The sequence below is a fragment of the Bos indicus genome, chromosome 25, assembly GCF_029378745.1.
Source record: "Bos indicus isolate NIAB-ARS_2022 breed Sahiwal x Tharparkar chromosome 25, NIAB-ARS_B.indTharparkar_mat_pri_1.0, whole genome shotgun sequence".
NCBI classification, from domain to species: domain Eukaryota; kingdom Metazoa; phylum Chordata; class Mammalia; order Artiodactyla; family Bovidae; genus Bos; species Bos indicus.
In genome coordinates, this window is record NC_091784.1 from 7596256 (window position 1) to 7619126 (window position 22871).

The 22871-nt window shown below is 43.0% G+C and overlaps 1 protein-coding gene across 18 annotated transcripts in view; it reads left to right on the forward strand.

The window, feature by feature from the left end:
• The window catches only part of RBFOX1 (RNA binding fox-1 homolog 1), a 2439741-nt gene that overhangs the window by 2336984 nt on the left and 79886 nt on the right, over positions 1-22871 (forward strand). For all 18 annotated transcript variants that reach the window (XM_070779612.1, XM_070779617.1, XM_070779611.1 and 15 more), the window contains one exon: positions 8957-9037. In XM_070779612.1, coding sequence (XP_070635713.1) covers positions 8957-9037 — 81 coding nt within the window. The remainder of the gene's footprint in view (positions 1-8956; positions 9038-22871) is intronic.

Consider the following 22871-nt stretch of genomic DNA (forward strand, 5'->3'; position numbering starts at 1 on the left):
TGGAGTGGGCTGCCATATCCTTCTCCAGGGGATCTTCTCAACGAAGGGATGGAACCCATGTCTCTTGCATTGGCAGGCAGATTCTTTACCACTGAGCCACCAGGGAAGCCCCCAATCAAAATAGAATAGTAGTTACCAATTTGCTACTACTGTATTAAACAAACAAAACGAAGGGAACAAAATAAGTCCGCGATGGATCATATTTTGAGATTCCAAATAGTAGTGATTACTATTTCTGTTAGTATTACTGAGATCACTTACTGATTAGCTACTATTTGCCAAACCCTTTCGTGTGATAATTTTAATCCTTACGACAGGACTCAATGAAATTGATAGTTTGTCCCTGTTTGGCAGATATGAAAACTGGAGGCTCAAGGTTATTAAATGATGAGGTCCAAAGAAACTGAGCAAAGCTAGAGATCAAAACTAAGCCTGAAAGTTTCCTAAAACCATGCTTTGCCCGCTACTCTATCTGAGCTTAAGGATTCACTATTTCTCCTCTGTTTCCGTCCTCCTTGTCTTGTTTCTATTTTGCAAGTGGGATTTTTTCTTATCTACAGAAGATACAACCTCCCCACAGACTTCCTTGGTTGGATTTAAAACCCTACCGCAGATTCTTCAAGTTGATCAGGAGCTTCTAGATGTAAATAACATCTTTAGCCTGGAAGAGTCAGATGTTTTCAGCCCGAAGATGACTGCAGAATCTTTAGACATAGTTTTGTTGAAATGAGTTTGGTGAATATTTATCAGGCCTTGCCTGGAAAATTGCATGGACAGAGGAGCCTACCAGGCTACAGCCCATAGGGTTGCAAAGAGTCAGACACGAATGAATCGAGTTATACACATGCACACAGGCACGGGTTATTTATCATTCCAAGGTTAGAGAGGATATTTTATCAACTCTAAACCAAGTATCACTGTTGGTAAGTTTCATGAGAGAGTCTGAGCTTCAGAGTCATGCCAGGCTGGCTCAGATTTCGATTTTGTCTGATGTTTTTCTGCCTCTCAGCCTCAGATTCCTTGTGGGTTTAATAAGAAAAAAAAGTTCCAGTGCTTGTAGAACATACTTGGACCAGGAGCAGAAACTCAGTGTCATCTTATCAGTCTTATTAATACCAGCTGTATTTAAGATTGTTTATATAGTTCTTGGATTTCCCAGGTGACACAGTGATAAAGAACCTGCCTTCCAATGCAGGAGACTGGGGTTCGATCCCTGGGTCAGGAAGATCCCCTGTAGGAAGAAATGGCAACCCACTCCAGTATTCTTGCCTGGAGAATCCCATACACAGAGGAGCCTGGTGGTCTGCAGTCCATGGGGTTGCAGAGAATTAAACACGACTGAGCAGCTGAGCACACATGTACACCCTATAGTCGCTTCGTTACCATGTTACCATTGCTGGTAATCCTGGAATCCCCTGAGAGCTTGTAGAAATGCAGACTCTCAGGCCCCACCCCATGGGGTCTCAAAGAGTGGGACATGGTGGAGCAACTACTTTCTTTCATACCTACTAGATCAGAAAGTTCATTTAAAAAGTATCCTGGCCCAGCCCATTGATTCAGTGCATATTAGCCTTTGAGAAGCAAGGCTCTAAGATGGCCCTTATCTATATACTGATGCCTGTGATCCAGAAGGCCAAATGCCTTAGGCAATAAAGCTTATTTTCATTGTTTTTCTTGTATTTGAATTGTTATCCTTCCACAAATGCCTTATGGGACCATATTTCTCCTTGTTCCAGTCAAACAACAATGAATTATAAAGAAATTTGGGTGAAGAGTTAGAAAAAAAGAACATGTCTTCAAACTCTTTGGGGGATATTCATTTTTAACAAAACAAAGAACATTTAAAAATTTTGGCAAATATTGATAAAATGATACCTTCTGAAATTTTTAGTGCCCACTTCCTGGGAAGGGGCTAAGGCTGTCCTGAAAGACAATTATTTGTAGTATTGTTCCAAAAAGAAAGTAGACCTTAGAACAAGGGTCCCTAAACATGTTCCATAAAGGTCCCGCAAGGCTCCTCTGTTCATGGAATTCTCCAGGCAAGAATAGTAGAGTAGGTAGCCATTCCCTTCTGCAGGGGATCTTCCTGACCCAGGGATCAAACCTGGGTCTGCTGCATTGCAGGTAGATTCTTTACCATCTGAGCCACCAGGGAAGCCCTACAGGGGTCCAGGTAGCAAATATTTTAGTCTTTGTGGGCCATATGTTCTCTGCTGCAATTACTTAGCTCTGTCATTGTGGCATAAAGCAGCCATAAATAAGATGCAAGTGAATGAGTATAGTTGTGTTCCAATAAAACTTTATTAATACTAAAATTTGAATTTTATATAATTTTTGCCTGTCACCAAATATTATTCTTCTACTGATTTTATTTTCCCCTCAGTCATAAACATGTAATCATTCTTAGCTCATGACCATACAAAAAGGTGTAGGCCAGATTTGGCTAAAAATCTTCATCCTTAGCTCATGGCTAAGGTGTGGCCAGATTTGGCTAAAAATCTGTAGCTTGCCTTCACCTAATTTAAAAGATTAGTTTTGAATCCCTGAACTGTTCACCTGAAACTATCACAATATTGCTAATCAGCTATGCCCCAAAACAAAATAAAAAGTTTTTTAAAAAAGATTAGCCTTAAGTCCATGGGTCCAGAAATCCCATTGGTTTATTTTGCATTTAGCACCACAGTAATTCTGTCTGTGTAACCTTGGGCAAAATGCTAAAACTCTCAATGTCTCAGTATCCCCATCTGTTAAATGGGTATAACAGTAGTACTTGTCTTATAGGGTAAATTAGGGGATAATCCAAAGGAAACATTGAGAGGGTTTGCCTGGCACATAGCAAATCTTCAATATGCAGTTTTTGGAACTGTTACTGTAACATATGAGGATCCAGTATATTTATTATCTTATTGAGTCAATTAAATATTTTCTGTAGAATCCTCTATTAGCCTAAATTTGGGAGGCAGGAGAATAAAGTGAAGCGAGTCATTACATTTTTTAAACAATAAAGAATCAGGGAGAAAATTGTACAGATATCTGATGTACTATCCTTTTTCTCTGCAATTTTGTCAAAATAAAAAGTGAAAAGAAAAAAGCGATGTGTTTCTAAATAGGAAAATCAAAACTTCTTAAATAAATTGGAATGAGGGATTATTTAGACTATAGGCAGATTCACTCCAGGGCTCCTTTAAATATGGAAATCCCTTGGCACAATTAAAACATGATTTGATTTATAAGAATTAAACATACATGCTGCATTTTCTGCAGCCTCTGTGCCTAAATGGAAATACCTCGGTACGTAAAACGCTCCCATAACCCTTCAGAGAAGCTCATCTTTCAGGCATATATAAAAGCTTTAGGTATTAGCTGTGAAAATATGCTTACATGGATTAGCTCAATGCTAGTCTATGTTCAAAAATGCATAACTATAAAAGCCAAAATCGTCCACAGCCCTTCGGGGCTTTGGATAAATTTGTCAATTGAAAGCAGTTACCTCCATTGGCAGGAACCACATGGCTATCTCCCCGGTCTCTAAAGAGAACAGAAGTTTGATGCTTATATGACCCTTCATAGGGAACCCTCACGATAGCTCATTATTGATCCTTAAGGCTAAGGTAGGGTTATTATGACAAAGTACCATTGACTGGATATCATCTCTTCAAAAACAGACATTTATTTTCTCACAGTTCTGGGGGCTAGAAGTCTGAGATTTGGGAGTTGGCAGGATTTGACTTCTTCTGAGACCTCTCTCCCTGACTTGTAGATGGCCATCTTCTCCTGACTCGTGTCTTCCCTCGGTCCGCCCTCTGAGTCTGTGTCCTAATTCCTCTTTTTTGGGGACATAGGTTGTTGGAATTAAGTCCATTTTACCTTAATCACCTCTTTAAAGATGCTTTCTCCTGAGTTACTAGGTGTAGGACCTCAGTGTATGAATTTTGAGAGACCACCACTCAGTCCGTTACAGTAGAGCAAAGAGTGTGTGTGTCTTCTTTCTGGATGAGAAACCAAGGGTGACCTCTCTAGGACTGTGTAATTGATGACTGCATGCCTTCTTCCACAGCCAGCCTCCGCAGAACTTAACAGGACTAGCTCAAACTAGAAGTGAGGTACACTTTGATGTTGAAATGCTCCCAAGCAAAGACAAAATTGGTCAACGGACCATAGGGTCGGGATGAAAAGTAAATCAATTCTGCCTCTGCCCACAGAAGTATTCAGACCAAAGATATGTAACCATTTTCATTTTTCTTCTAAATATATGGAGATGACCCAGGGCCTGGTTTACTCTGAGCTCATCTGCAGAGCCTTGCATTGCTCTGCTGGGCTGCTGATTGTTGTCCAGTCACTAAGTCATGTCTGACTCTTTGTAACCCCATGGACTATAGTCCACCAGGCTCCTCTGTCCATGAGATTCTGGACAAGAATACTGAAGCGGGTTGCCATTTCCTTCTCCAGGGGATCTTCCTGACCCAGTGATTGAACCCATGTCTCCTGCTTGGCAGGCAAGTTCTTTACCACCTGCCAGATGGAGACAAATAGATCCAGTTTCTAGGAGGAGGAGAAGTGAGTGGGAAGGGAAGGGAGTTACCTCAGGGGAGGGAAACTTCCAGGGAGAAGGACCAGCCTGTGTGATGACCTGGAGGTGTGAAACTGTGCCCTTGTTCCAGTTGGCTTGTGTCCAATTTCATCACCTAAGGGTTGGCAGCAGAGAGAGAAAAAAAAAAATGTAGACACTTTCTCCTTCCTGTCTGCTAGGAGACACTCCCGCTAGGCTGCTTCTTGCCCTTCCAAGGGCCAGAAATGGTCCTCTGCACAGTGGGGAATCTCCAGGTGAGAAGCAGAATTGAGCTACCCCATCTGAGGTCTGGATCCTGGCTCACCGGCCCCTGCGGGAGATGCCAAATCCTGCCTGAGAGTGGCCCTGGGGATGTACTTCTTGCCAGACTTTGGGATGCTGGTGGTTGTAGCACTCTGAGTATAAAGTGACAGGCTTTGCCAAAGGCTCCAGTGATCCCAAGATCATGGTCGGTCACATGGAGCCCGGTCCCTGCCAGTTGCTGATAGAGTCATCAACATTGCAGGAAACAGATGAGCAGGCCGCCCAGGTTCCACTTAAACTGGATGAGTCAACCTTCACAGAACCAGAAAAGAGGAGGAGACAAGTGAGACCTGTAGGCATGCAAATCCCCAGCTATCAACAAGGGACAGAAAGGTTGGCTGGGAAAAGCACTGTTTTTATCAAAGAAAACAGAAATGAGGAAGTCTTTAAAAAATTATCATTTAATCACATTCTTGAGTCCCTCTGAGAGCCAGGTACTTTGGTGGGCATGGCAATCCACTCCAGTATTCTTGCCTGGAGAATCCCATGGACAGAGGAGCCTGGCGGGCTGCAGTCCACAGGGTCGCAAAGAGTTGGACACAACTGAAGTGACTTAACATGCACGCACGGGGATAAAAGGATGAGTATGATTTGGCTCTGATCCAGGGGGATTATCTGTAGCTGAGGACAATATGTAAATAAAAAGCTGTAATTCAGCATATCAAAGGATCTACTAGGGAGATTTTGAAGTGTGATAGAAGCATAGAAGATGGAGTAATTAATTAACCCCTGGGGACTGGGAAGAGAAGCGACTTTTAAACAATGAAGAAGGGTCGAGGTGGACGGCCTTTCTTTTTTTTTTTTTTCAATTGAACCACATGTAATTGCTAATGTTCAACCATCTTTGACATAAGAAAAGTCAATTTCATATGGTTTAACCTAAATCCCCTGGAGGAGGAAATGACAACCACTCCAGTATTCTTGCCTGGGAAATCCCACGGACAGAGGAGCCTGGCAGCTTACAGTCCACAGGGTCTCAGAGAGTTGGACACGACTTATCCACTAAACAACAACAAGAAGGGCAGGAATAGAAGTTTCATCTCATCTGCTGAGGCTGACCTAGTGGTAGTAACTGCCTGGAAACTGTCAAGAATGACAGGATCCCAGGCTAATAGAAAAAGATACTATTGAAATTTGATGAAAGGTTTCTCCTGACTAATGGGTGGATGGATATTGGAATAGATGGATAATGGAATGGGTAGATACTGGTATAAATTGAACATACCTGCCATCCTTAAATTCTAAGGAATTTATAAGCAGAGGCATAGAAGTCTGAGAAATACCAGTATCAGCACAATAATTAGACAGTTCTTGGTAGTTGGAAGTGGTGGGTCTATATTTGGGGGTGATGGCAGCAGCAGATTAGAGACTCAGTTCGAGAGACTCGTTAGAAAGCTCAGTATCACAAAGTGCCTTAAAAAAAAAAAAAAAAAACTTTTATTGGAGTATAGTTGATTTACATCATTGTATCTCATTGGAAAAGACTCTGAAAAAAAAAAAAGAAAAGACTCTGATGCTAGGAGGGATTGGGGGCAGGAGAAGCAGGGGACAACAGAGGATGAGATGGCTGGATGGCATCACTGACTCGATGGACGTGAGTCTCAGTGAACTCCGGGAGTTGGTGATGGACAGGGAGGCCTGGTGTGCTGCGATTCATGGGGTCGCAAAGAGTCAGACACGACTGAGCGACTGATCTGATCTGATCTGATTGCTCTCTACTGTTTAGCAAAGTGATTCAGTTATATACATACGTACATCCACTCTTTTTAGTTTCTCTGCCCATTATAGGTTATCTCAAACTGCCTTGATGACCTTATAAACACTTTTTTTTAGAAAAATATATTTTTATTGAAGGATAATTGCTTGTCCATATTATGTTGACTTCTGCCATACATCAACATGAATCAGTCATAGGTATACATATGATACACACTCTTTATACTGCTGTTTATACCCTGTTCTCTGTTTGACTTTTTAAATAAACACATGTTAGCTGCCCGCACCTAAAAATACATGGAAGTGGTAGTGTTCTTCTATGCTCCTTTGGTTTTCTTTACTTCAAAACTTTCTTGTAAGAAAAGGTCACAAAGTACTAAGAGAACCTACAATAAATACTTTGCAAATTAAATTGGAGAATGTTTTCAGATAAAATAAAAACCAAGTCCTGTGACAGTATGGATTTTGTTTTACAAAGGTCAAAATCATCGCATAAAGATTTTTTTTTTTTTTGCTACAAAGAGAACATCCAGAGTTATTTCTATCTTTTTCTAAGGATCCACAGCATAAGAAAATGAGGAAAACATCATTATGCACTTCCAGAATTTAGCTTTCCAGAGAGAATCTGTGTGGTGTTCCAGAGGGCTTCGCTCTGTCACAGAGCACAGTATTGAAAACTGTCCCTAAGTCCTTAACTGCATGATACTGAAATGCCCTTCTGGATATGTTTTTGCCACCATTATAATATTTTTCTTTGGAAACCTGAGCACCAAAGGAGGAGGAAATGGCAACCCACTCCAGTATTCTTGCCTGGGGAGTCCCATGGACAGAGGAGCCTGGCAGGCTACAGTCCACGGGGTCACAAAGAGTCAGACATGACTGAGCACACAGGCAAACACACACCACTCACTCTAGAGGTTCTCACCCCCTCTCGTTGACGTTGGAAAAGACAGCAAAGGATTCCGGAAGCCCTTCCTAGGGCAGGTCTCCAAGGATATAGGTGAGTTGGGAAGTCAGGGCTGCTTCTCCTGGGAGATGGCTTCCCAGTGGTAAGGATGACAGCAGAAAAGAGGAACAAGTGGAGGCAACTGACCTTGCCCAGCCAAGGAAGAGAACAGAAACCACGGGAGCCCTTATCCGTCATGAGCAAGGGGCTTACAGGTCCTCAAAAGTCTCTCTCATTCTTCTCAAAATCTGAGTTTGAGAATTGCAGGTCCAGGATTGCAGGACCGATAACTCAAAAGATTCCTGACCCTGGTCATCCTTGGAGCAGGCGGTCGTTCCACAGGAAGTCATAGATCGAGAAGATACCGTAAGATGCCACTGCTCCGCCCCGCTGCAACATTCCACTTTGCAAGGAAGATCCCAGGGTCCTTTGTCTAGATCAGGGCCAGGAGAGGCATCACTGCCACGTACCATGGTCCACAGGCTTAGGAAGCCGCCTCAGACACTGCAAGGCACAGAGCTTTAGGGAAGAAACTGAAAATGCAGAAGCCAAAGGTGGTTTCACCGGAGTCCGCGATGGGTCCAGGGTGGGTCCCAGGGATGGCCAAGTTGCATTTATTTTCTTCCCCTGCCTTACGTATGCTTTTCCCCTGAAGAAATGATTCCGAAAAAACTAAAATGGGGGAAAGAGGAAAAATTTTCCTGAAATAAATCAACGCATGTGCTTACCACTTATTCAGTTGAGCACATCTCCAATAGTACATACGATTCATAACCTTTCCTGGAGGTAGGTATATTCACCCTCATTTTCCAGATGGGAATCCCAAGGCACAGAGAGGTACAGTGACTTACTGAGATCACACAGCTAACTAATATCTGCATCAAGCTTGTTGGCCATGTCTCTCCCGTATTTCTTTCTTTTTTTTTTTTTTTTGGATGTGAACAATTTCTAAAGTCTTTATTGAATTTGTTGCAATATTGCTTCTGTTGTTTATGTTTTGGATTTTTTTGGCCCTGAGCCATGTGGGATCTTAACTCCCTGACCAGGGATTGAACCTATACCCCCTGCACTAGAAAGCAAAGTCCTAACCACTGGACTACCAGGAAAGTCCCAGCTCCGATATTTCTAAAGCTCCCTTTTGAGTATGCCGTGCTGCCTCCATTCCTGATCTGAAACCAGGCTCCACTACCAAACCCCACTGGAAAAAGAAAAGATGAGCATGTGATGGGCTGGGTGGTGGGCCCCTACCAACCCCCTCTGACTAAGGCAGGGGGCTTCCCTGGGTGTCCCCATCCTGCGCTCGGGGGTGTGGCTGTGTTTTCATTTCTCTGCCTTTCTCGTTTGTGTTGCCATGAGTCCCCAGGTGTAGCAAGCGTGCCTGTTCCCAAACCAGATACCATCTCTCTCTCTCTCTTCCGTAGGCACCGTGCTGTTGTGCCAGGCAAACCAGGAGGGATCTTCCATGTACAGTGCCCCCAGTTCACTTGTATATACTTCCGCAAGTAAGCCAGTTCGCGTGGCTCTTTTTTGTTTTGTGATATAAACCTGAGTCTAATCACCTTCCCTCCCATGTAAGTGCTCTCCCCCTCCCTCCACACCCCCCTCCCTTCTGGCTTTCTGCGAGGTGAAGCTGATCTTCACAAGCATGTCTCCATCTTTCCCTGTTGCCTTAGCATCTAACCCCTCTGCTCATTACCTCTGAATCCTTGCCCCAGCCATTCTCTGTTAGACCTTTGTCAGGACGGGGGCCAATGGATGGGACGCTGGGCTTTGGGTTGGGGGCACAGGGGTGGGAGGGAGGGCACAGGTGGTTGCCTGCCTTCTGTCACAGCTTTGCAAATGTATGTGAAAATAACTTACATAAAATATGCAGGCCATCCAAGTGGCACCCTAGCCTCACAAAAGGTGCTTGGTTGGTACTTGTGGGCATGGTGTTCTCATGGTGGGAAATATCACTAGCCTGTGGCCGGAGACTCGTTTGCAAGGCTGTATTATCCTTTGTGATTCCATTGAAGAGGAGGAAATGAGAGGAATGTGTGGTTCTCCCCCATTTAACTGGGGGTGGGGGGAAGAAATAATAATTTAAAAGCACTTTAATAGGTATGATTATAGCCACAAATTCCTAGAAGGAGGAGACCGAAAAATCAATGTGGAAGAAGAGATCACAGTGTTGGCAAGAAAAGACCAAGGATTCCTCTGCTGGGGATGGGTCCTCTAGGGTGGAGATGTAGTACCCCACTCCCACCCCAACTCCCAGAGCAGGTTGAAGAATTCAAGGTCTTGCTGAGTCCACCATGGTTCTCCAGCTGGTTGGCCCCTCCTCACAGTCCCTTGGCACAGCCAAGAAAGACCTTCCCATCTCTTTCATACAATGTGTCTACACCCTATGGAATCTCTGTAACTTCCCAATGGGTCCCCACTGGGATAGATGATCAAGAGTGAGTCTGGGGGCCAGAGGGGAGGTGGGCTGCTTCTGAGATTAGCTAGAGGAGGGGGTGGGTGGGGGTCAGAGGCAACAGCTCAGAGTAATTAGGATAAGAGACTGAGGGGAATCTTTACCAGCTACCAAGGTCAAGCATCTCAATTCCCAAAGGCTGAGACAAACCAAACTCTTTGCTGTCGGGGCAAAGGTTAGAAACAGTCACCGGGAAGCCAAACCCGAGGGTCCCTGAAGGCATCAGGTCATGGGGGCGTCCCAGTTGTTTCTCCCAGAGTGTAATCTTCAGCAGAAGCTTTGACAGTCCTTAAATGCAAGGTATTTTTCTGTGTTCCCCGAGAAGCCCAAATCTAACCATATCGGCAAGAAATGGTTCTTCCTGAATTTATGAACATTGCCCCATGGCCAGTGTAAATTGCATCTGTCTCCTAGAATTAGAAAGCTACTGCACCTTTTCACAGGCTCAAGCTTGTTTAATCCTAATAGTCTGCACCAGGTAGGTATTACCCTATTTGCTTTTCAGCTGAGGAGGTGGAGGGCAATGAGAAGTGGAGTGATTTGCCCAGGATCATACAGCCAGGATATCACACAGCCAGGATGTGGTTTTTTTGAACTTGGGGAGATTTTTCAATCATTGTCTGTTTTCCTGGCTCCATTTGATGCTAAATTTTATCATCTTTCCATGGAACCTGTTTCTCCTTCTGTATGAATTTTATTTTCTATAGTAAAGAGGGTGACCCAAAACTCACCATAGGATATGGTATATTATTTGGGGTTTTCTCTAACATTGTCCTATAGAATGAAGGACTGTCTAGAATGAAGTGTTCTAGACCTGCATGGCTCAGTACATGGTGTGGGTGGGCCCAAGGCATGGAATTTTAAATTTCATTAAATTTTAATTAATGTTACTCTAGCCTCATGGGCTGACGGCTACCATTTTGGGGAATGTGGCTCTCTATGTAATATGTATATTTCACTTTCCTTTATAGATATGAAAAACAAACAAATTGACTCCAAGAAAGGTCTAGTTTGAATTGGTATAGCTCTTCTAAAGTGACTTGAGGAAAATGTGTGTCATAAAAGTCAAACATGAAAATATGTCACAAATTCTCTGAATTAATAAATGGGTAGCAAATACAGGGGACATAAAATCCTCTAAATCGGGGATGGGCAAACCACACCCTCCAGGTCAAATCCAACCCCCATCCTGGTTTTGTAATGCTGGTAAACCAAGAATGACTTACTAGATCTTTCAAAGGACTAAAAAAAAAAAAGCAAAACCAAAAAATAGTATATGACAGACATAAAAACAAAAGATAGCTCAGTTGTGTCCGACTCTCTGCAATGCTATGAACTGTAACCTGCCTGGCTCCTTTGTCCATGGGAGTTTCCAGGCAAGAATACTGGAGTGGGTTGCCATTTCCTCCTCCAGGGGTGATTCCCAACCCAGGGATCAAACCCCCATCTCTTATGTCTCCTGTTTTGGCAGGCGGATTCTTTACCATTAGCACCACCTGGGGAGCCCATATGATGATAGACACAGATGTCCCACAAAAGCCTAAAATATTGACCGCCTGGCTCTTTACAAAAAAGTGTGCTGATCTCTGATTTAAATGGTCAGTTTTATTATTGAAAATACAAAACGGCAATATCATGTCACTGGTTATAATGAGACTTTTTTCCCCTGGAGTTTCAAAGTAAAAAATTTATAATAATTATAGAAACTGCATCATGTGTGTCCAAGGCCCTTCAGTTTTAAATTGCACGATCCGTCATATTACCTACACATTTTTCATCCTATTATTTTCACTTATTATCATGTCAGATGCACTTTATGAAAATATGTTAATGGCCTCATAATAATCTATTGTTTAATGATATTATATTTTAATCTATCCACCCACTGCATTGTTGGGTACTCACGTTGATGGCAATTTTTCAAAAACATTAAAAGAAAATAAATGTCCTTGCATACACCTAGTATATAATCATTTTAAAGAAAACAATTAATAAATAACTAATCCTACTGCATGTGGGCTCAGTCACTCAGTCGTGTCCGACTCTTTGTGACCCCATAGACTGTAGCGTGCCAGGCTCCTCCATCCATGGGATTCTCCAGGCAAGAATACTGGAACAGGTTGCCATTTCCTCCTCCAGCAGATCTTCCTGCTGCTGCTGCTAAGTCACTTTAGTCGTGTCCAACTCTGTGGGACCCCATAGACAGCAGCCCACCAGGCTCCCCTGTCCCTGGGATTCTCCAGGCAAGAACACTGGAGTGGGTTGCCATTTCCTTCTCCAGTGCATGAAAGTGAAAAGTGAAAGTGAAGTCACTCAGTCGTGTCCGACTCTTAGCAACCCCATAGACTGCAGCCCACCAGGCTCCTCCGTCCATGGGATTTTCCAGGCAAGAGTACTAGAGTGGGTTGCCATTGCCTTCTCCGAGCAGATCTTCCTGACCAGGGATCAAACCCAGGTCTCCTGCATTGACAGGTGGATTCTTTACCACTGAGCCACCTGGGAAGCCCAGCTAATCCTACTGCCCCATAACAAAGCCAAACAAAAACTAGTTTCTTGCATTAAGCATCTTCATTTGTCAGTCTCTTCAGCGAAAGTATTCAGATCAACAAGCTCAATTTTTTTTTTTTTTTCGGTTGATACTTTGTAAGGACAGCCAACCCTGAGACCCCTCCTTTCCACTTGAGTTCCGAGTTTCATCTTGAGGCAGTGGCTCTGAGTATATAAAGATGTTCCATCCCTCCCTAAGACATGTTGCTGAGGTTTCCTTTCTGTTCTAGTTCTCAGAATCAACAATGCCTTTTGGAGCTGGACTGTTTGGAGTTAGCTGACTTCTTTGTATGATTCATTTATATTTTCTTTTCCAGATCAAGGTGTCCATTCTAGTTACAAAGTCACACCCTATTTTCTATAAATAATTCAGCCAGAAACTAAGGGTTCATTCTTACAGGTGTGCACACACAGTCTGGGGACCCAAGCACCATCACCTAAGACTTTTCCTGACTCCAGGTCTGACATCCACAGGGCTGAGAGTCAGGGGCCTCATCTTGGAGATCTGAACAGTGTGGCCTTTCTTTCTCTAAGAATCCAGCCTTCTTCCCCAAAGCTGAGGCTCCCTTAGGTCTTAGCAGCTTTTTTTTTTTTTTTTTAAGGGTACACCAGTGTTTCAACTTGAAAATGCATGTGTTTCTCATTTTTATCTAATAGTTGGGCTCCTGAAGCAAGATGTGTGTAAATGGCACTTTTATCAATGGGATGCTGTGTGTTAGGACTTCCAAGATTACACCCAAGTTTGTACTTTTTTCTATGGATCTTCAGCTGGCCTTGGATGTTTTAGGCTTAAATTGTCCTTCTGCCTAGCCCAATAGCTAATCATCTGTAAATAACACCCATAAATGCAGTAGGAGAGATGGTTTTTAAAGGAACCCTGCTGAATTAATCTGTAATGAAAACAACTCTACTGAAGTTATCTGTTTTTTATGATGCATTTATGCATAATGGGTTTCCTCCCCCACCCCCCTCCTCATAATATGTCCCAGGACGTTGAAAGCATTAAGAGAATGATTTTCACTCGGAGCTCAATGTCCACACAATCCAATCCCACATTTTCTCCCATCGCACTCCCACTGAGTCCAGCATTTCCTCCTTTTCCCCAAACTTGAGCCTCCTGTGAAACCCACTTCAAGCTGTGTCCCAGAACATCAGGCATCCTTTTTCATGTCCTAATAAACCACTTCCATCCATAGCGTATCAGACTTAAGTGAAGTCTGATCAAGTCTGGAGAATTAGGTAAGACTACCTTGGACCAAATGGAAAACATTTAATGTCAGTATTTTTGTCTTAAAATATTAACCTTTCCTACTCACAAATCAGAAAGAGACTCATGGACTTAGAGAATGAACTTATGGTTGCTGGGAAGGAAGGGATGGTTAGGGAGTTTGGGATGGACATAAACACACTGCTATTTTTAAAATGGATAATCAACAAGGACCTACTGTAGCACAGAGAACTCTGCTCAGTGTTAACTGGCAGCCTGGATGGGAGGGGAATGTGAGGGAGCATGGATACATGCATATGTATGGCCGAGTCCCTTCGCTGTGTCCACTGGAAACCATCACAACATTGTTAATCGGCTATACCCTAATATAAAATTAAAAGTTCAAAAAAAATAACCTTTAATCAACTAAGTTTAATTACATAAAATTATTTTAGTGACTTTCAAGTAACTAATTAATTCATTAACATTGTGCTTTGCTTTGTGTAACAAACCATGCAACCCCTCAACAGAGAGGTTTGGGGAAGGTAGGGGCAGGGCTGAGGGCCTGCTCAGGGTACCCTCTTCCTAGGGCTGGGGGTCTGGAGGCTCCTTCTGTTGGCACTAAGTATATTATTATCCTCTCTGCATATGGTTGCTTACATCAAAAACAGCTTTAGGCTGAGTCTTCATTAGTCTTTATCAAATAATCCAAAGTATTGGTAAATATGGGGCTTCCTTGGTGGATTTTCAGACAGAATAGAATCTGCCTGCAATGCAGGCGACTCAAGTTCCATTCCTGATGCCCTGGAAGATTCCCTGGAGGAGGAAATGGCAACCCACTCCAGTATTCTTGCCTGGGAAATCCCATGAACAGAAGAGTCTGGTGGGCTAGAGTCCATGTGGTCCCAAAGAGTCGGACACAACTGAGTGACATTCACTCACTCTCATTCCTAATGGTATACAGAGATAAATTATATTTGAGTAGATGTATTAAAAATTAACAAAATCAAATATACTGACAGCCAAGTATTTCTCTGTTAAATAGTTATACACTTGAGAAAATTGGAGATAATTTATATATACAAATCTGATCCAAGAAAATGCCTGAATCTAAAATCATGTAACATCAACTATTTACAAACCCTCTGCGTAAATCAAGCACCAACATTTGTGAGAGGTAAATTTCTCCCTCTTCTAAAGTTCTCCAAGTAATTATTCAACAGTTGTTCAGTCGCAAAGTTGTGTCCGACTATTTGCGACCCCACAGACTGCAGCTCAACAGTTCTTTGGAGCTCTTAAATTTATTTACTTTTGATTTAGCGTACCTTCGGGCATCCTTAATCCTGACCTGAAGAAAGAAAGAAAAAAAAATGGCTTCAGGCAGAAATAGCAAGGTAAAAATTCTATCACCTTTTCTTCCAAATTAAGACGTTATTTCCATTTTTCCCAGTTGAAATATTGAGGTAAGTCGTTAGTTCCGTGAATGGGACTAATGGAACATCCACTCCAGTATGGATTAGCAAAGTCAGCTCTCACGGATTCTTATTTCCCCATGGGGTAGATGTGTGCAGAAGCAGGTCAATGTCACTTGCTTTATTTTGTCTTTCCAGTTTCATAAATAGATTTTAAATTACAAAAGTAGCGTGTATTCACTGTAATGAGGGAAGCAGGCGAACACACACACACATATCTGTATGGAATGATCCAGTAATATCCCCCCACTTTGTCCCCAAACACATGCCTTTCAAGTAATCTGTAATCTGACTCCCTGGTAAGTTATCTTTCCACATTTTCTCCATAACAATGCAAATAGGACATACACCAGTGAAATGCGGGTGTGAGCAGTTTGTTTTCACCCAGAAGGAAGTCAGTAACATCCATATTAAATCCACATTACACATGTTGATCACATTTTGTGTCACTTAATATCACATTTGGGCTTCTCCCATGGCTCAAGGGGTGAAGAATCCATTTGTAATACAGGAGACCTGGGTTCAGTCCCTGGGTTGGGAAGATCCCTTGTTGGAGGAAATGGCAACCCACTCCAGTATTCTTGCCTGGAAAATCCCATGATCAGAGGAACCTGGCAGGCTACTGTCTATGGGATCACAAAGGGTCGGACACAACTGAGCACACACACACACAATAACACATTTTCACTATCTCCCATTAAGCGTTTTTGATAGTTTCATGCTGTTCCATGATGTGAGTGGTCCAGAGTTCATGCAGTCATCTCTGTCCACAAACTTTAAAGCTATGTCTTTTCCAGCCTCTCTCTGAAGGCTGCAGCACGTATCGTTACCTATACTCCAGCATACCTGTCCGTGTTCCGAATCCACATGGAGATCCCCAAATACAGTTGTGAGCTTCATCCCACATTCTTGCCAGCACCTGCATCGTTTGCTCTTTTCTATAATTTTGCAAACCAGGTGGGTGAAAAATACCATCAAGCTTCCTCTAGTTGCCTGTGCCTGTCTTTTAGTGAGGAACATCATCTTTCACATACTTAATTGTCATTCGGATGTTACCTCTTGTGGATTTCCAATGCACATCTGCTCGCTTCTCTTCCAAGTTTTCCTCATTTTATTTTTAATTCACATCAAGTGGTAATTATTATTTATTTATTTATTTATTTGGTATATGGGATCTTAGATCCCCTGATCAGGGATTGGACCCACAGACCCTGCATTGGAAGCACAGAGACTTAACCACTAGACTACCAGGGAGACCCAAGAAGTAATTATTTGTGAAGTACATTACCTGTGAATAATGTAAATGTTACAAAATTAATTCCTGTGTTGGCCAGTTGATTCTGCTTGCATTCCACCCTACATTTTTAGTTCTGTAAGTCAATGAATTTGTCCTTTCCTTTTTTACCAGCTTAGACATCATATTAGATGACTAGAGCCTTGACTTTGGGCTCACTGCATCACACATCAAACTCCCACTGACTATCTGTTTTACATATGGCAATGTAAATGTTTCAGTGCTGTTCTCTCAAATCATCCCAACCTTTCTTTCCACTGTCTCCAAAAGTCTGTTCTTTAAAGTCTGGGTCTGTTTTGCTGCCCTGCTAGTAGGATTTGAGTACCATCTTTCTAAATTCCATATTTTGGTATGGAATATCCATATGCGTTAATATGCAATACTTATCTTTCTCTTTCTGACTTACCACTCTGTATAATAGGCTCTGGGTTCATCCACCTCATCAGAACTGAATTCAATGTGTTCCTTTTTATAGCTGAGTAATATTCCATTGTGTTTCTGTACCACAACTTCCTTATCCATTACTCTGTGGATGGACATCTAGATTGCTTCCATGACTGGCTATTGTAAACAGTGCTAAAATGAACATTGGGGTACATGTGTCTTTTTCAATTATGGTTTCCTCAGGATATATGCTCAGTAATGGGATTGATGGGTCATATGGTAGCTTTGTTCCTAGTTTGTTAAGGAATCTGCATACTGAAATTTTCATCCCTGGCAACAGGAAAAAAAATTTTTTATATCCCAGGCAAAAGCTCAAGGACCTAAATGTTATCAAAATGCAAAGGCATCTCCTCCTTGATTAACTTTTATGAAATTCAAGGGCAAGTGGGAGTGGCAAAGTTTTAATTGATGTATCGATTGCAGATTTTATGGCAGTAGTTATGTGGAATTCATAAAGCAGTGGCTTAAGTGGCAGAAACAAACGTCAATCAGGCCTTCCCTGTTCTACTTTCAGGTAATTGATAAAATTTCCATTGCTCTCTGTAATTAAAGTAACAGCCTAAATTCATTGATGACTTCCTCTTTCTTCTGCCCAACATAGAAAATGAGAGTAGGTGGGGTTCAGTTAATAGAAGGTGCCGGAACAGGTCTCTGTGCTACTGATAACATTGGTTTAATGAACCATGCCCTTCTTTCTCTCTTTTCAGTAACTCACACCTTCCTGGTGACGTCTGAGAGGCTTTTTCTAATGTTTTCTGGAGGAGTCGCTTCAAATAATAAACAGTACTGGGGTGAGGCCAGTGAATTTTGTCTTTGGACAAAATTTAAAGAAGCGCAAAGAAACTCAGTCATCAAGGACTTCCCTGGTGGGTCCAATTGTTAAGACTCCTTGCTCCCAATGCAGGAGTCCTGGGTTCTATCCCCGGTCAGGGAACTAGATCCCACATGCCACAACTGAAATTTCACATGCTACAGTTGAGACCCAGTGCAGCCAAATTAATAAACATTAAAAGCAACACAAAACTCAATCATCAAGGTAAATAACATTTTAAAGCAATAGTTTTTTTTTTTTTTTTTGAAAAAAAGGAAATGATTGGGAAAAGATCCACGATCAGCAAAATATCAAAATTTTCCATAAAAACAAGATGAATATTATTGTTTTCTTTTCATGTAGGATCCAATATGGCACAGCCAAGCACTTCTTTATTTAAATTTTGAGTTGGTTTATCACCAATTCATTAATAATCATTTAATTTTTTTTTAAAGTTGCATGAAAATATGATCGATCCTAATTACTGAGTTTTTGGTGCTGTGTCCCCGTTACATTTTTAAGCTCAAAGTGAGTCCTAGTTCCAGCTCCGAAATAAAAGATAATAATTATAATGGTAACGATCAATGGTTTTTGAGCACTTACTATATGTTAGGCATTTTGCTTGCTGTGCTAAGTCACTTCAGTCGTGTCTGATTCTTTGAGACCCCATAGACTGTAGTCTGCCAGGCTCCTCTATCCATGGGATTCTTCAGGCAAGAATACTGGATTGGGTTGCCATGCCCTCCTCCAGAGGACCTTCCCTACCTAGGTATTGAATCTGCATCTCTTACATCTCCTGCATTGGCATGCAGGTTCTTTACCACTAGTGCCGCCTAAGCCCTTCATATGAACATTCTCACTTAATACAGGAAATCTATGCTCTAGGCGTGATTATTATGCCTATTTTCTCACATGAGAAAATGTAGGCTTCAAGAGATTGAAGAACTTGGCTGTGGTCATTCAGCTGGATCAAGGATGAACCAGTCTGACTGAATCCTGAGTTTTCCATCTTTCCCACTCTAAACTTACACACCAGAGATTCCTTGTTCTGTTCCTGGAAAAGTCTGAGCAGAGAGAGGTCAGATGGACCTTCTAGACAGCTCTCCATCTTCAGCATTCAAGCTCTGAGGCTGGGCTCTCTCCTTTCCATCCCAAGATCCCTGGAGAGCCCTTTTTTCTCTGTCTGTTCTTTGGCAAAACTATTCTTTGAAAAGTCAGATAGTCAATATTTCCATCTTTGTGGCTTATCTAGTCTCCATTGCAACTACTCAGTTCAGTCCTCATAGCTTGAAAGTAGCCACGGACAATACATAAATGAATGGGTGTGACTGGGCTTCCCATAACAGTTTATTTACAGAAACAGTCTTTGTGCCAGATGGCCCAGAGGGCCATAGTTTATCATCTCCTTCATCAGGCCATCATTCTCCTCTGACATGGCAGGGCCCAGGGCAGCTGGCTGCTGGGGTGGAGGTAAAAGGAGACTTCCTTTTGAATTCTTGTGTCTCTTTTGCCTTTTGTACCATTTGATCACATTTTATAACGAATAATGTTAGGTAGGCACAGAAAGAGAATCCCCTTCTCCTGATCCACAGTAAGGTAAGACCCGTGCATACATTCAGTCTAGATACAATGCATTGACCTAGTTTTGCCCTCACAATAAACAATAAAGAAACACATCTGGATTTGGAGCCCTGATTTGGAGCTTTGACCTTCTCTAGGGCTTCCCTGGTGGCTCAGATGGTAAAGAATCTGCCTGTCATGCAGGAGACACAGGTTCAATTCCTGGGTCAGGAAGATACCCTGGAAGAGGAAATGGCAACCCACTGCAAAATTCTTGCCTGGGAAATCCCATGGACAGAGGAGCCTGGCAGGCTGCAGTCCATGGGGTTGCAAAGAGTTGGACATGGCTGAGCACAAGTGCGCAAACATACACAGTAATTCACTTGTATTTTTGATCCTTGCCTCCACCCCTGAACCCCAACCAGGTTAGCTCCTTTACTGACATCTGTGATCACTCCGGCTGGCCTATGATCACAGGCCTCTTGGTTGTTACTGTTATGTCCAATTTTTACTTTTTTTTTTTTTTTTTTTACCAGTTTCAAGAAAAGTCTTAAAACACACTAGTTGAACACCCTCAGTTGTTCACAGGGAAAACTCAGCAAAGGAGAAGCCAGGATTCAGGCAACTGCTCTCCCAGCGCTTTGCTTATTAATCTCCATGCAGAAGAGGGCTTTTGTCTTTTTCAGACAGGGGTCTCACTTCTGCAATAGGCTGCCAGTTGCAAAAAAAAAAACTACCATCCGGTGGTGTGCCCCCAAACATCTTATTTGTCTTGATATTTCTTGCACAGAAATACATGTGACAGATAAGGAATCACTGGAGAATGGTTTGCTTTGTGTCAGACAAATATTAAAACAATAAACTACGTTGCCCTGGGATCCTCCTGCATGCACAGCCAGAGAACGAGGCTGAGATGAGATGTTTCTGAAAGACAGGGAGGTAGTCATTCCGGGGGAATTCCCTGGAAACTCCAGGTCCTGGGATAGCACCGACAGTATTTTTTCTTATGCGCATCCACACACAGCCTGGTGCAGAGCCCGCATGGAAATCCTTGATCATGACTGTGTTCTCCTTCCCCCAGCCCTGAGCAGAGGCCAGAGGCTCCTTGTTGACTGGTGAAAGTGAAAGTGTTAGTCACTCAGTCATGTCCAACTCTTTGTGACCCCATGGACTGTACCTCGCCAGGCTCTTCTATCCATGGAATTTTCCAGACAAGAATACTGGAGTGGGTAGCCATTCCCTTCTCCAGGGGATCTTCCCGACGCAGGGATCAAACACAGGTCCCTGCATTGCAGGCAGGTTCTTCACCCTCTGAGCCACCAGGGAACCGTGTATAGTAGTGTGTATATATTAATCCCGAACCCCTATTTTATACCCCACCTTGCCACTCTGGTGGCTGTAAGTTTATTTTCTATGTCTGCGCATCTGTTTCTGTTTTGTAAATAAATTCATTTACATATTTTTTTTTAGATTCCACATATAAATGATATCATATGATCTTTGTCTTTCTCTAATGTGGATTTAAAATGGGAAAAAAAAAAAAAAAAAAAACCTATACTGAGTTCAGAGCTGGGATCTTGTTTGATTCCTGGAAAGTAAAGTGGAGCAGCCTGATACACTGGTGCAGGTGTTCATGTTTAGGGAACCTGGCTTTGTAAGTGAAGCCAAGCCCTCCCCGTCTGCAGAGCTGGGAGTGAACAGCTTAGGAGGGAAGTAAGAACCCCGAGGGGACCTTCCCAGGTGGCGCTAGTGGCAGTGAACCCTCCTGCCAGTGCAGGTAAATGTAAGAGAAGTGGGTTCGATCCCTGGGTCGAGAAGATCCCCTGGATGAGGGCATGGCAAGCCACTGCAGTATTCTTGCTTGGAGAATCCCATAGACAGAGGAGCCTGACAGGCTACAGACCATGGGGTCGCAGTCAAACACACTCAGCCCCTAAGCAACAAGGACCCCCAAAGACACTCAAGCCCTGCAGTGGGATGCTTGGTATTTCTTGCATAGAAATATGTCCAACCCCAGAGAGGTGGTCCCCTCATTTCCCCTGCATTATTTCTCTTCAAAAGCAGATTCCCCCACACACGGTAAAGATGCATGAAAGGAAACCGAACCTGGCATAGTTCCTTTAAATACAGTTGTTTTAACACTTGTATCATGAAGAACTCCAAAACACCATTGTCTGAAATCATGTTTTCATTCATGTAAAAGCAGTGACCTGCCAAGAGCTCTTTTATTGCTACTGGAGAACTTGGTGTGGCTTGTGTGCTAAGCCACTTCGACCCCGTGGATTGTGACCCTACAGGCTCCTCAGGCCATGGAATTCTCCAGACAAGAATACTGGAGTGGGTTGCCATTTCCTCCTCCAGGGGATCTTCCCGACCCAGGGATCGAGCCCGTGTCTCCGAAACCGTGTCTTCTGGGTCTCCTGTATTGCAGGTGGATTCTTTACTGCTGAGCCATTGGGGAAGCCCAAATACCTGCTTACCTGTGAGCATTAAGTGACATCCTTGTTTTAAAAGTTTTCAGGCTGCTTGAGGCATTGTAACTCCTCAAACAAATGGCTCTTCTTTCTTTTTCATTCTTAGATGTGATCTTTCCCAGGTGCTTTTGAAAGTTCACCAACAAAGCTGGCTTGGAAGGTTTATGTTATCTAGTGCCTGGACAACTGAACCATGTCTGAATGGCCCTCCTTCGACCTGGTCTAGGTGGGCATGTTGGGGAGGTCTCCAGCTGGGAAATCAGACAGGTGATCCCAGGTCCAGAAAGCACCTGTAAACCTCTGGGTTTGTTTGGGGACATTGCCCAGAGGATCAGGACTCAGTTTTCAAGTCTGGAGCTGGTTCTCAAAATCAGGTGGGGTTTGACATCACAGTGATGGCTGGCAGTGAAATGAACAATGCTTTTGCATCGCATTTCCATCCCGTGAGTCCCCATCAACCCCCATCTAGGGCCTCGGGTTCATGGAGCTGCAGCAGCCCCAGAGAACCATGGGAAATTCAGCCCAGCATAAGGGAGCTCATTTATCTCACTTGCCCCGCTTCCTACCTGGAGAGGCAATTCACCGAGCTTGCTGTTTCAGCCAGCTGTTAGCTAGATCATGAATGATTTAACAATTGAAGCTTTACTGTGTGTATGCACTCGATAAAGTAATTATTTATATAAATTATTAGCCTTTTTTTTCTCCCTCCACGGCTGCCTGCAAAAAGCTACATTGACACCAATACAGGTACTGTCAGAGGAATAGATGCTGGTAAATCGCTTCGTCCGAGTTACAGTAGGTCTCAGCATCTCAGGTCTTTGTCTCCCCAGGTTCCTTCTAAGGACAGAAAGCACTTTTGCAGAAGCCTTCTGAGGTCCTGCCGAGTCAAACCCTCCAAGATGGAGATGCATTCTTGTTTTGTTTTTTTTTTTCACTGAATGAAATGTTACAGAAACCCTGCCCAGGGGGCCGATGTCAATACGTATAAGGAGATGGAACACAAAAAGGTCTTTAGCACAGAAAAAGATTCTCACTGCACATTTTAGCAGCCTTGGCCCTCCCCCCATGTCTG